The sequence below is a fragment of the Loa loa genome (assembly GCF_000183805.2).
Source record: "Loa loa unplaced genomic scaffold supercont3.115, whole genome shotgun sequence".
Taxonomy (NCBI): Eukaryota; Metazoa; Nematoda; class Chromadorea; order Rhabditida; family Onchocercidae; genus Loa; species Loa loa.
The window spans coordinates 76,735-90,023 of NW_018108295.1; the positions used below are offsets into that span (position 1 = coordinate 76,735).

General features: G+C 32.7%; 3 protein-coding genes across 3 annotated transcripts in view; 1 reads left to right on the top strand and 2 right to left on the bottom strand.

Annotated features, from left to right (window-relative positions):
• Positions 1-3,303: 3,303 nt before the first annotated feature.
• Positions 3,304-4,377, bottom strand: LOAG_08091 (hypothetical protein; the record flags this gene model as incomplete). Its single annotated transcript, XM_020447611.1, has 5 exons — positions 3,304-3,426; positions 3,554-3,657; positions 3,783-3,898; positions 4,127-4,293; positions 4,360-4,377. 5 exons carry the CDS (start codon positions 4,375-4,377, stop codon positions 3,304-3,306), a joined length of 528 nt encoding a protein of 175 aa, XP_020302175.1.
• A 2,559-nt stretch (positions 4,378-6,936) lies between these two features.
• On the bottom strand, positions 6,937-11,321 carry LOAG_08092 (XPG I-region family protein; the record flags this gene model as incomplete). The annotated part of the gene is made up of 15 exons (XM_003143624.1): positions 6,937-7,002; positions 7,182-7,248; positions 7,410-7,581; positions 7,796-7,985; positions 8,099-8,233; positions 8,426-8,594; positions 8,672-8,748; positions 8,820-9,005; positions 9,107-9,181; positions 9,456-9,602; positions 9,711-9,851; positions 10,186-10,332; positions 10,420-10,516; positions 10,900-11,012; positions 11,274-11,321. 15 exons carry the CDS (start codon positions 11,319-11,321, stop codon positions 6,937-6,939), a joined length of 1,830 nt encoding a protein of 609 aa, XP_003143672.1.
• Positions 11,322-12,100: 779 nt separating this feature from the next.
• LOAG_17697 (hypothetical protein) overlaps positions 12,101-13,289 on the top strand; it is a 2,787-nt gene continuing 1,598 nt past the window's right edge. Inside the window, exons 1-3 of the mRNA XM_020450361.1 lie at positions 12,101-12,262; positions 12,441-12,506; positions 13,082-13,228. Of these exons, the coding sequence (XP_020305969.1) occupies positions 12,149-12,262; positions 12,441-12,506; positions 13,082-13,228 (327 nt within the window). The 5' untranslated portion in view covers positions 12,101-12,148. The remainder of the gene's footprint in view (positions 12,263-12,440; positions 12,507-13,081; positions 13,229-13,289) is intronic.

Below are 13,289 nucleotides of genomic sequence, written 5' to 3' on the forward strand. Positions count from 1 at the left end.
ATAATAATAATAATAATAATAATAATAATAATAATAATAATAATAATAATAATAATAATAATAATAATAAAATAATAATAATAACAAATGACGCAGTATTTTTGTTTGCATAATATTGAATTTTAAGAATTAAAAAAGACGGATCACCATAGTGAGTTAGTGAATTTAGTGAATGTTAAATAGAATGAAATAATTAAATTACTTCATTGCTTTGCTACTGCCACAATAAAATCCTTCAAAAGAGGCGCATATTTAATTCAAAAACAAATATTTTTTGTCGCTCGTTTAACTGTTAGTGTAGGATTTGATAGGGAATGTGAAATTAAAATGTTCAGGATGAAAAAGAGATAACATGGATGAAGCACTGTTATAATAAAATACATCACTGATAGTCCTTTCAAGAAGTGATATAGAAGCATGATATGCGCGCGTATTTATCAAGTTATGTATAATATCATTGACAGTTTTATATATTTAATAGACAGATCTTTTTAAGCTTCTGAGAAAAATTGTCCAGCAATACATAGTCATCGTAATATACCAAGGCAGTATTGTTTTGATAAGGAGGAAGAAGAGAAGATAAACTCGAGTTACTGATAAAGGATAGGGAGTGAAGGAGGAAACTGTACTAATAATAGTTTGAAGATGACAAAAAAAATGAAGGAGACGGAGGAGGGAAGAATGAGACAACGCGAGAGGGATGGCAGTTTCCGGCCACCCAGTATATGTCAGCTAAGTATCAAAAAATGCAACCACAAATTAAGTTGGTCTTTGCACTGTGTCACTGACAATTAGCACTGATATATGCGATGAATGACGGCGATAATTCCGTTGAAACTAAAACGTAGACTAATATTATTGACGAAATACGTTGAGGATATCTCTTTGATCAGATTAGATCAATTTTGCTTTGCTTCTGAGAATGAATCATATTGTCATAGAGAAAGATATTGTTTCCACTTATTAGAAGTTATTAATATGGTATAAGAAAATGATTCATGTGATTTAGCAGTAGTCTAATATTCTCGAGGAATGAAAGATTACTTATATTTGCAGCTTTCAACATTTAGAGATATAGATCTATTGGTCACTGATGATAAATGGGGCATTCCAATTAGTTAATGACTTTAGAGGGATAATTTGATGACATAAACTGCAAATTGCACAAAAAACATTGAATGACTGTGCATTCCTTTTAATAATATAACTAAATTTGTTCTATTTGCCATTTTAAAATTAAAAAAAAACAATGACAGTGTTGCAGTAGCCAAGAGACACGATGAATAGCTCTAAGCCACAAACCGATAAATAAAGTGAAAGAGAAGGCATCAGGAACTCGTTAGTATTTTATATCATAGCAACACTGAAAGCATGACTTGATTTAAATCAAATATACTAAAAGCAACTAATAAAAGTTTAGTAATAGAAGAAGTGCCTTCCATGTTAGTTAGGGTAAAATGCACCGCTATTAACAAATACGCTGCACAAAAAAAGCCAAGTGGCAGTAAGTCTGGAATTGGCAAGAGAATATCACTTGGATAGGTTGAGAAAATGTCCCTAACATTAATCTGTGCTAAAAGCATAACAAAAGAAACATTCTAATTTGGAGTTAATTTGAGATGACAGAACAGTTGGAAACAACTTGTAGTGGATAGTATTTGGAAAGCATTAATTAGAGGCCTGCGGAGGAGGCTAAAGAAGTAAAAATATGAATTTCAAGCGTGGAAATGGAATTTTCAAGCGACGAAGCGTCCTGCTTGTAACTGCTAATTGTTGTTTATTTATTTATTTATGTATTATAAATTAATTATGTTTCACACTCCCGTTCAGTATGAGTAATAATTCTTAAGGAGTAATAACGTTTTGACTATTCTAAGTAGTAAAATTTCAGATTCATTCTGAATAATTCTTTCGTTCGTTGATCGATTCATTCTTAACTAAAGATCATGGCAAAAAAGACTTCTCAAATTTCTGTAAACTATGTCAAATATTTTTAGTTCATGATAAATGAAAACCAAGTCTGTTTGGAACTGACTTCCCGTAATCATACCAATCTCTTCGTGTTGTTGTGTAACATTTGAGCTGTATTAAAGTATATAAATATCACAAAGAATCATTAAAATTGACACAATTTCAATTCTTTTCCGTTAGAAAGAAGGAAAGAGAGAGAATGCAAGTTAGATGCCTTGAATTTATGCATTCATTACATCTCTTTGTGATCTCCCTCACTTCCCGCACTCGATTTCCTCCCTTTGTTTCCTATTTTTTCGCAATCTGACAAGGTCGCCTCATGGATGTCCTTTTACCGGTCAAAAATTCATTCATTCCTTGAATAAAAAAGCACAAAGTAATAAAAGTACTTTCTTGTGGTCGAGAATTCCGGCTGTATCGTTCACCTGAAGCAGAAAGAGCAGGATCGTAATGGAGTTTTGTGTCCATTTCTTCCTTTTAATTTTTATTTGTACGCAAAAATGACCTTCCACTTTTATTACTATATTTGTATGCCAAAAAACGATTGCCAAAGAAACACAATGTGTGCATCTCATCTTCTTTATTGATTGAATTTCTCTGTCATACGTCCTCCCCGTCCGTTTTTTATTTAATGCAAAAGTGATAATTTCGCAAATTAGCACCAGTTTCTTTTTTTCTTTTTGCGCAAATACAGTATTTTACTATTATCGTCGTAAATTTTCTTAATTTTAAGTAAGTTCGATGAAAAAAGAAATCGTAAATTCCATTCTTATCGATTACCCACCGTTTTTTCCAATTTCTTTCCCAACTAATGCGTCATAAAGTTATCTACGAAAGACCCAGTGCTGAAAGACAGAGTTGAGATAAAAGATTAATTTGTTGACACGAAATATTGTGTCCAACCCATCCATCCCATACAGTGTGTAACCGAATCATCCAAACACATATCTCAAATTTCACTGTCGTAGAAGTACATTGATCTCGAACTTCCAACTAATTCAGTAAAAGCTGCATTACTTATATCCCAAACAAGTCTTACTTCTTTACAAGAAATATAGTACGCCTACCACATGTATATATTCTCACAATGTATTAAATTATGAAAATAGTAGAAGTATCAGGTGACGCATGCCATAATATGGAACATGTGAATTGTCAGTCTTGTGCTTCCAATTACCTTCTTTGTACATGAATACCTACTGATACATATAACAATACAAAACCATGTAATAATATCGATCGTGCATATTAATATATAACATAGACAAAAGATGCATGACCAATGGCCAATAAGGTAGATTAAATTCATTGGGTTTCAAGAGGCAAATAATGTCAAGGATATATTCTATCATAGATGATACTTGTATGTTCTGTCATCTCACGGTGAATTATAGTACTAATAGACAGACGAGCTTCTAAATGTGTAGTGTCCAGTAGTGTCCAGCTTCTCGACATCTGCAGTATTAATATGTTACAATGATTAAAATGTTGAATTCTTTCGTTTTTTTTTTTTTTTTTAAATGAAGTCATATTCCCGGTAAGAAATTTTTTCTTTTTTGAAAATTTTACATCAATGAATGACCCTGAGGACCGGAAGATCATGGCTGAAACTAATTCGTCCAATTCGTTGCATGCGCAATTCAATCGAAAGTCCACGTTCTTCTCCTTCTTCAATCGTGATAAAACCTTAAAAACGTGCGCAGATCCGATCATAAAAGGAATGTTGTAATGGCATTATAAGTAAGCTAAAATAAAATATCAAGGAGCAGAAAAAGTAGTACCGACCTATAAACAAAAGAAAAATTTTCTACCGTTGCTCATAACCGCGTTTAATGAAACGAGATCACTACCGTTGTTATTGACAACTGATAAGAAACCGTATTCGCTATGTATTTCCTTCCCATCCCAGCTATCCCATGCTATCGCTCTATAAATTAACATACGATGATTTCAAGAACATTGTGACGATTAAACTTTGAAAACGAATAATACAATTTTCTGCTCAGCTTGACTCTAAATTTATAGTTCACAACTTGAAAAGACTTCGCATTATAAAAATATTTGATAAGCTATAAGAAAGTCAGAAATTTTGGTCGGATATCGTCCAAAAAGCAGTTGCAATCAAAATGCAGCAGTAAATGATAAAATTACATACGAGTAGTTAAGAACATCGAGCACGCGGTCGCCTTTGGTAATTAATTTAAAATCGACCTCTTCCCCATAGGTGGCTTTTGGAATTGTTGGAAAAACTGCTTTACCACCAAATTCGGAGCGCCATTTACCGATCAGGAATACTATACTTTTAAGGGTTGCCGGAATCTTCTTCAAATCATATTCTGAAAGTATTTTAGAAAATCTTCAGTCAAAATAAACCGCAAGAAAATTTACCTTCCAAATTTTAGTCATTTATTCACTTGACAGTTAAAACGGCACGATAATATTAAGACTTATTAATTCCTCAGAAATATCAACCTTTTGGAAATGAATTAGAGTTACAGAGTTGACAACTTTTTTTGCAGTAATTATTGGGAAACTCATTAACAAGATCGCATTTTGTACTGTTTTCAGCTATCCATGTAAAGCAATGCATGTCAGAATCTGAGCACTCTGTTGAGCGACCTGAAAGAAATATTAATAACACCCGAGTAACTTACAAAAAATTCCCTGATACTTAAAATCTTATCTGCTCCACTGGCACAATTTTAAGTAGCGATTTAAAAGTCGAAACTTCTAGAGCTTACAAAATATGGATTTTTTCATACCATGTTGTAAAATTGCTTTAGTTTTAGACCTAATACAGATGTGACTAGATAATATGTCGCTTGAGAAGTTTGTATTATATATAATATGAATGTATTAATTAATAAACGTCCAGCAAAAAACTTGAAGAAATGTGCAGAAACATGCGAGTGAAGTAGAGCTTTAACTAAAATCAGCTAAATGGAAAATGAAATTAATAGAGTGGGAAGTATTCTGTAAGCAAATACCATTTATATAGACTGAAAAATTTTTAAATGTGAAATCTTTTACCTGAAATCTGTCTCAAAATAATGGTCTAGACTAAATGCTTTTGAAGAAGGCCATTCTTCGTTTTCTTGGCAAGTAATATCGGAAAAATCTTCATATTTGCTTATAAGACATTGTATCATCTCTTCCCTTTTAATCCATTTTTGTTCAAAATGATTTAGCATACTTCATTTTTATTTCATATTTATATTCTAGTCATTCCTTTAACCAATGAGCAATGTTAGCTTAGAAAACTGAATTCGATATCATATATCATTTGGAACTTGCTGGATTCAGCAACGTTTGACACAGGAAAAGAAGGAAAGTAAACCAACCTGGAATTGGATGGAGGTGCAGTAGAATGGAAACCAATAAATACAGAACGGTAAACATGTGTGTGATGCAAAGAGCGGATTCTAAATAACCCTGGCCTATCCATTATATCAAAAAACATCACTGTAAATGTGGACCGTTCCAAAAAATTGTTCTAAAAAATTAGGATGTGCAGTGATTTAACCGGTTTATATCTTTTATCCCATTTTCTAATTCCTTCTCCAAACTTTTTAGATATCTCCTTTCGCAAAGAAACACCACCGAAAAAATTTTTTAAATAAATCGAGCAAGTCCAAATAAAGCAGTTGTAAAGCAGTTGCATCCACTGCTTTGCACATTTTAAAGCTTTATTTTTATGTAAAAAATAGTGAACTACTGGCCGATTTATTCCAACCTGTTTACCTGTTTAATGAAGCCAGGAGTGAAAAATACTACGCAGTCAACAGAAATCTGCTTTCGCTGAAGTCTTAAAATTAAAACTTCACTTTGTAAGTCAAGAAGCTTTTCTTGTAACTTTTAGACGATTCAAATATATCAAAAATGGCACTACGCCATTATAAACTTTTGGAAACATGGATAATCATTTCCAAACATTCACTTCCGATTCATAGGAACAACAATTTCGATGATAAAAATCAGCCCAATGATCACTGGTTTTCGCTCTTTCTAGATTACTGTCGCATAAACGGGTACCTAAATACCATTTGTAATAAGCGGCGTAATAACAGTGCAACTCGATATCAAGCCCACAGAATGTATTATGCATCAACATAAAAGAGATGAAGGCGCTGATAACAGTTGAATCGATAACTCTGAGAGTCATCAAATCTCATGTGTTCTTAATGTTATTATACAAGCATAAGTAATAAAAGTATAAGAAATAAATAATTGTTACTACGCCCATACCGAGAAAAAGAACATGGCTCGATACAACAGCCATAAATCTTCCTGTAATAATTCTGCAATAGGCTACTTAATATTTTTCGGAAGATATAAGTGGGATCAAAACAGTGAGACAAGATGCTAACACAAATACATAATGCGTAGTTTTTATAATGCGTTATGCTCTAAAAATATATCTTCCCCGAAACAAAAAATCCAATAAAAAACAAATAATGTCGCAAAAGTTCACCGTGAACTAAATTATATATTCGGACATGGCCAATAGCAAAGATATTCAGGAAAAAAACAAACAAGGCATCGGCAAAAACAGCATTCATTATAACATGCATAAGTTTTGGAGTAAATTTGCTGCAATGGAAATGGAGAACACAAAAGATTACATAACAACAGCAACGTTCAAGATAGGTAAATTAATTCCAATTTAGATAATACAAGTTGCAAAATGTCACTAAAAAAACTGAAAGGGAATCTCTTGCAATGAGAAAAAAGCAATAATTAGCAGTGCAAAAATTGATTAGTTGAATGAGAAACCATTGTAACAAAAAGACTTAAATTCATCTATCCTATCTCAAAAGAAAAGCTACACAAAATCTGATACGAAATTCCAAAAAAGAATTAGTTTTGAATTCAACTATAAGACATGGTAATATTCTTTTTTTAAAACAATTTCATTCAGATATTGACAAATGACGTCTGAGATGGTTAAAATTTCCATTAAAATAATTACTTTTCGTCTGGCTTATCTAAATTTACTTTCTCCGGAATATCTTGAGACCAACTGCTACTTGTCTGTAATAACAAAGGAATCGTTGTCGTAACAGAATGATTTATGGCAGTAAGTTTGCTTTTTTATATTAATATGATTTGCTCTTGATTTATTAAGATCAAATAAAAACAGTATTCTGAAGCAGAAAATCAAATCTTTTAACAAATTCTCTTATGGAAACTAATTAATATACGAGCTTTACCTGGGATAATTCTGTTTGAGATACACTGGGTACAGCACGCGAAGAAAATGAGCGTCGCGAAAGACCGCTAGAACTTTGATAAAAATTATTTCAAGTTTTAGGGACTAAAATTAATGTTTTTAAATATTTCACAAATTGTCTCACTGAAAATTTCAGATTTCCTGATTCATCTGATACACATGAATAATTTCATTTCCTATTTTTATGAAACAATGTTAGACTACAAACCTTGTTTTTGATCCTTTGTTCAAAAAGTATTTACTACAAAATATCTTGTTCCTTGATGCTTCAAACGTGGTTTTTATTACTGACGTGACAGGTATGATGTCTTCATTAGCATGGTCATCTTGATTAGTATGTCCATCTTTGGAAGCTTTGCGTGACTTTTTAAGAGGTATTTCTATAAAAGCTCTAAATTAAGTATTATAAATGGCAGCAAATTTAAAGAGGTCCTGTAAAATATATTAAATCATATTTGAAGTATAAAGAAACATACCACTGTGAGCAAATAACAATTTTCTTAGCTCTGTAAAGTTAAAATTAGATATAAATGTAATCCTGCAAATAAACAATTCGCATAAATTTCATCGACGAAGATAAATTCAAATTTTCACCGCGATGAGAGTTTGTTGCATTTTTTTGCGACATGTTTGTTGTAGTAGCAAATTCTTTTAGCAGACGATCACAATTCCAATTTTTACGGGCGCCGTTTCCATTTCTTGCAACACCAATAGAATGGATATGTGTCAATTTACGGTCGATTTTTGTTGAAATTTGTTTGGTTTTTGAAGTTTCTACAACTTTCTATAAGAAAAGGATTTATAACAAAAACCTCTTTGTATCAATTTAAAAGAAAAAAGCAAAAAAGTCTGCATGAATGCTTTATAGAATTGGAGATTCCATAAATTACGCCGAACTTTATGCAAATCCTTCGTTTTTTTGCATAAAACAAAGTCATCGTTATCATCAGTTAAACTATTTGCCAATATTTTCGAATCCATTGTCGATAAGGAATCCGAAATACGTAGCGGTGGTGGTCGAGAAGATTCAAACTAAAGGAAATATTGAACGAATGAAGGTCGTAAACTCAAGAGACTTGGAAAATTTCATTTAAAAATTATTATTTTTTCTTGGAAACTAAAATGACTTTCTGAAAATTCTTATCCTACGTATTGCTTTTCTGCTTTGTTTCTATTTCAAATGCCAGAAAATTTCCAAACTAGATAACAAGTCACAATAGCTACCATGAATACACCAAAAGATGATTTCTTTCTGATTTCTCCACCATGCTTTTCCTTCTGTCGAATCCCTGCACTTTTGTAATTGGAACTCCAAATTGACCAATCAGGAACATTTTCAGATAAGGTTATTTGTTCAGTTTGAGAACCACCAGGAATGTTTCCCAACGCAAAACTTAAATTGGCATTTTTTTGTCGAATAAATTGAGATATAATAATAAGATATAAAGTCCAAGTCTCAAGAAAGCAAACCTCATAGCAATTTCTTGTGGTTGAATACTTCCCGCGTAAGAAAAATGATCATCGTCTCTTTGGCTATTCGAATGAAACTATAAATATTAAAACTGTTTTAGCATTTTAAAATTAAGTGCAGTAAAAAACGCTGTATTTTATTACTTACTTCATCATCATCCTCATTGCTTTGGGGATTCAGCGGATAGTCGTTTAATGGGCGTTGCCGTTTCTCAACTGGATCAAAAACAATTTGATAAAGGAATGTATTTTCAGCACGAATGAAATCGTCAATAAACTGTTTGGTTACTTTTAAAGAATTTTTGTTGAGATATCGTGGAAGTCGGGGTAGTATCTAAAAAGGATGTTGAAAAAGAACAAAAACATTCTAGGATGTTGAAAAAAACAAAAACAATTTTTTTTTAAATAAACATCTGTCGATATTTTTTCAATTACCTGATATAAATTTCTACCATCAGTTTTCGCGAAAAAAGCTGCCGCTTTATTTAAGCCCACTCCAGGAAGACCTGCCTAAAATTGAACAATATATTTGTTATCTATTGAACAATATATTTTTTATCGACTCGTCGGAAAATTTAGTAAGGATTGTTATTATTGCATTTTTTTTTTAGATCTTGTTTTTTTGATTCCATCTCGAGTCCTGTAAAGGATCTTGCTTCAACGGAAATTGGCCGTCGTTTCTGTTGGAGTAAACAATATACAGACAGTCTTCCCGCTTGATTTTATAACTGTAAGATTGTTCGGGATTATTACCCTCTAAATGGCAAAAATTAAAAAATCTTACTTGTAAATAGTCGCATCCAGATAGAATACAAATTCTTCGAAACTTATCAAAATCGAAATTTTCTGCAAGTGCTCTACACAAGCATCTTGGTAATAAGTTTTGATCAAAAATAACACAAGATCCACTAGGGTCCATTTTAAAAATTATCTGCAAATTTAAGTTTAGGAATTTTTTATTTAGGACTTGAGTGATTTAAAACCAAAACCAGGTTGCGCTAAAACTTGTAGTAAATGACGAGTGGAAAGGACGACCAACTTTCTCGCAACCAAAAGCAATGAGATCGGAATCCTCAGTAACCACTGCTTGTACCATTTTTGTTTTGGTCAAAAAAGTCAGCTGCGCATCTGATTCATAAGGAGCTACGATAACATCAACCATATTCAAACGTCGAAATGCCTTTAATGAGTAAAAACTTACTGATGAAGTGATTTTACATAGCAAATTAAATAAAAAAGGATGTTTAGTCGTATCCTTGGTATACTGTTTTAACAAATCATACAAGTGAGATTTACGAATTTTGTTTGTTGCGAAAAATAAACAAATGATTGAAAAATTTAGAGCTACGATTGAATTTCAGTCCAAAGCTAAATTTTTTGACTCATTTTAGAACATAATGAGATCTGCTTACGACGTATTTATTAAATTTTCAATTGTTATTCATCCTATTTTGTCACTTTAGTCTTTTGTGTAATATACATAGCTTCTTTGAATTCAGGGGATCTATTTTTACCTGAATAGCAGTTTCAATCACCCTGGGTGTCAGTGAAGTACTACGTTTGAAACAGTCGTAAGCTTCACTTGCTCTACCTTCGCTCAGCAATAAATCGCCTCTTTGTTTATGAAAATCACGCTTCTCGCGTCGTGAACTATTAGTTTCCTGCAATTGCCAACCTATAAAAGTAACAAAAGGTAAAAAAATCTGCTCCAGTAAGGACTTAATATTCATAACTGCAACTAAACTAACTTTTTTAGCTGGTAACATTTGTCCATCGAAAACAAGGATAATGTGACAACCAATTGCGAGCAAAGCTCTAACATATTTCAGTACGTAGCGTATATAACTAAAAAACGTGACATTTAAATTAGAAGGAAAGAAAAACGACCAGTGTAGTTGCAAAAAACGGGGATCAAAAATTCTCTCGTCATGGATACTGGAACAGCAGCTATCTTTAAAGTAAATGAAGAACAAAAGACATAGTATTCAGTACACACGACTGAGATGCTATTTTTCGGGACAGGAAATTGGAAGAGTCAGAGGACCTTACGCTTCTTATAAAAAATTGATGCAAATTTCGCAAATTCTCATTACCAAAGGACAAATTTATCTGTCACAGAAAGGTAACAAGTCCAAATATTTGAGCTCTTAAACTTTGATCACATTAAAAAAGTGAAATTGTTCAGTAAAAAACTGAAGTAATGTAAGAGTTTCGAATAAAAAACTAACAAATCGGTTTCACATCCTTGAGCGACTTTGTCAGCACAGCCAATCAATCCTCGATGTAACAGACAACTAACATCCACAGCAACTGATTGATGCGCAAATTCATTGATATTACCCTAAAAAACAGCCAATTTTAGCAGTAAGTGAACTTCTTCTCAGTACTTGCTTCCTACAAACAATATGCACAAAATATGTTATCACGCATGGAAAATGGAAGTCCGGAGGCACCAACTAAACGTTTGACCCTGCTCTCTCAATGTGAACATCGTTCGATCTTCATATTTTTCTTTCAAAACTTTCAAATGACGAGGCAGAGGGAAGGTTGATTTATTATGTTAATCATCAAAAATAAAATTAAATGCTATTAAAAACCCCACTTGACGACATGCATTCTTCACGAAAGGCAACAAATTGTGTATTCCCATCGCCAGATGGCCAATCCGAAGCTTTCTATTTCGATTGTGTGAAATGAACAGTGTTAACGAGACGAGACGTCCGCTCCCTTGTTTCGAATGACCGCGACCTTTACACGAAACACGAAAACAAAGATTGCACGAAAAAACACGAAAACAAAGATTGCACGAAAAAACACGAAAAACAATGATTTCACGAAAAAAAACACGAAACTAAGATTTCAATAAATTTCAAATATAAAATTTTGCGCCGCAAGAACAGAGTTGTAACAGGTAGTTGGTTATTCAGAAAGACATCATGTGAATAGTATAAGAGTGTTAGTGGCTTGAGACGTTATGTACTGGTCGTGGAGGGTTCCGGTTCTCTGAGGATGGGCAGTCTTCGGGAGAGATAGGTTACAACCAGCAGTCACTTATCTTACCTCTAATAGTTTTAAATTAACCTCTGCGAAGTACTGTCGTCGTTTGCATACTTACAATGTCTTAGTATTACCTGCTGCACACCTAACATGCACTGACATAATGCGGATCAACCAGTTTGATGCGTACAAACACTAATTTTTGTCATTTCAAACTGCAGTATCCCATGAAAACAGTTAACTGCTACGAACTTCATTTGCGAATTTGATCGTCTTTCATTGAAAGAGACAAATAAAAAATTGAACAGTTTGTTAGTGGGTGGATTTGCTCTATACCACTTAAGGAAGATTTCACACAAGTTTTATTTAGTTCATTCAAGGCCTTGTCTTTGGAATCAATGTTGGTCCTCACTGAACCTCGTGATGGAGCTCTTTCAGGCACTTGTTAATTGTTAATTTCAATACTTGCATCCACTCGTCATGAATGCATCGAACGGTCTTACTTGCCTATGTTGTCAAGCTGTGTTCGGAAATAGTGATCTACAACGAGAACATTATAAAACAGACTGGCATCGGTACAACCTCAAACGGAAAGTTAGTTTACCCTTCTTTTTGTATTACTGCTTGCATCAGCAATAAAGTTATGAAAACGATGGCCCCAATTTGCTGTACACCAAAGCTTTCAGTCTGAAGTTCTGTTGTTACTTGTAAACTGCATGGTTACACATGAAATATAAATATAGTGTATATTTGTTTTATGTTTTTTTTTCAGATTACTGGTTTTACTATTATCACCGAGGAACAATTTAGGCAAAAAGTCATTGCTTACAAAAAAGAGGTCCGTACTTCATCCAGTTATGGATTTAAGTGAACCTAAGCATTTATATCGTTTGTTGTTGTTGGCAGTCATTTAGTAATTCACATAACAATGCAATGCGCTGTAATAAATTCCTAGTATTCCATGTTTAAGTTGATTTTTATCGGTACAATAATTGAAGAAGTTAAAATTGTGCTAATGTGAGACTTCGATATTTTTTCCAGTTAGTTAATGATAGCTGTGTTAGAATAGGTTTTGGTTGGTTTTTTGAAGCTAATTTTGGAGCTGATGAGATTTCATTACATCAGCAGCAAGTAATAAAAAGTACCGACCAAACGAAAAGTATTTTGCAGGCAATTAAAGTGTCTTGCTTCAGGTAGGCTGCTACCGATTAGAAATCACTTATTAATTTTAATTCCTCTTACCTTCTATGAATGATATTTAAGAGTAGTGAATTTTTTCAACTTGCATGTATTGTAGTCTCTTGTGTTTGTTGTTGTATAATGTTTGCGTCATTCTTGAACGGAGATTTTAATTCTTTGGTTTTAATTTCTTTTCTTTCCATCGTTTTATTAGTTTGTAATATTAGTTTTCAGACAACTGCCGAGGAAAGTACAGAGACAAGAATGATTATTTGTAAATGTTGTGGTAAACATTTTCAATCAACAAACGCATACGATAATCATCTGAGTTCAAGGAAACATAAAGAAATTGAAACACGTTCATTTAAAAGAGACGTCATGGTATGTATATATATATATATATATATATATATATATATATATATATATATATATATATATA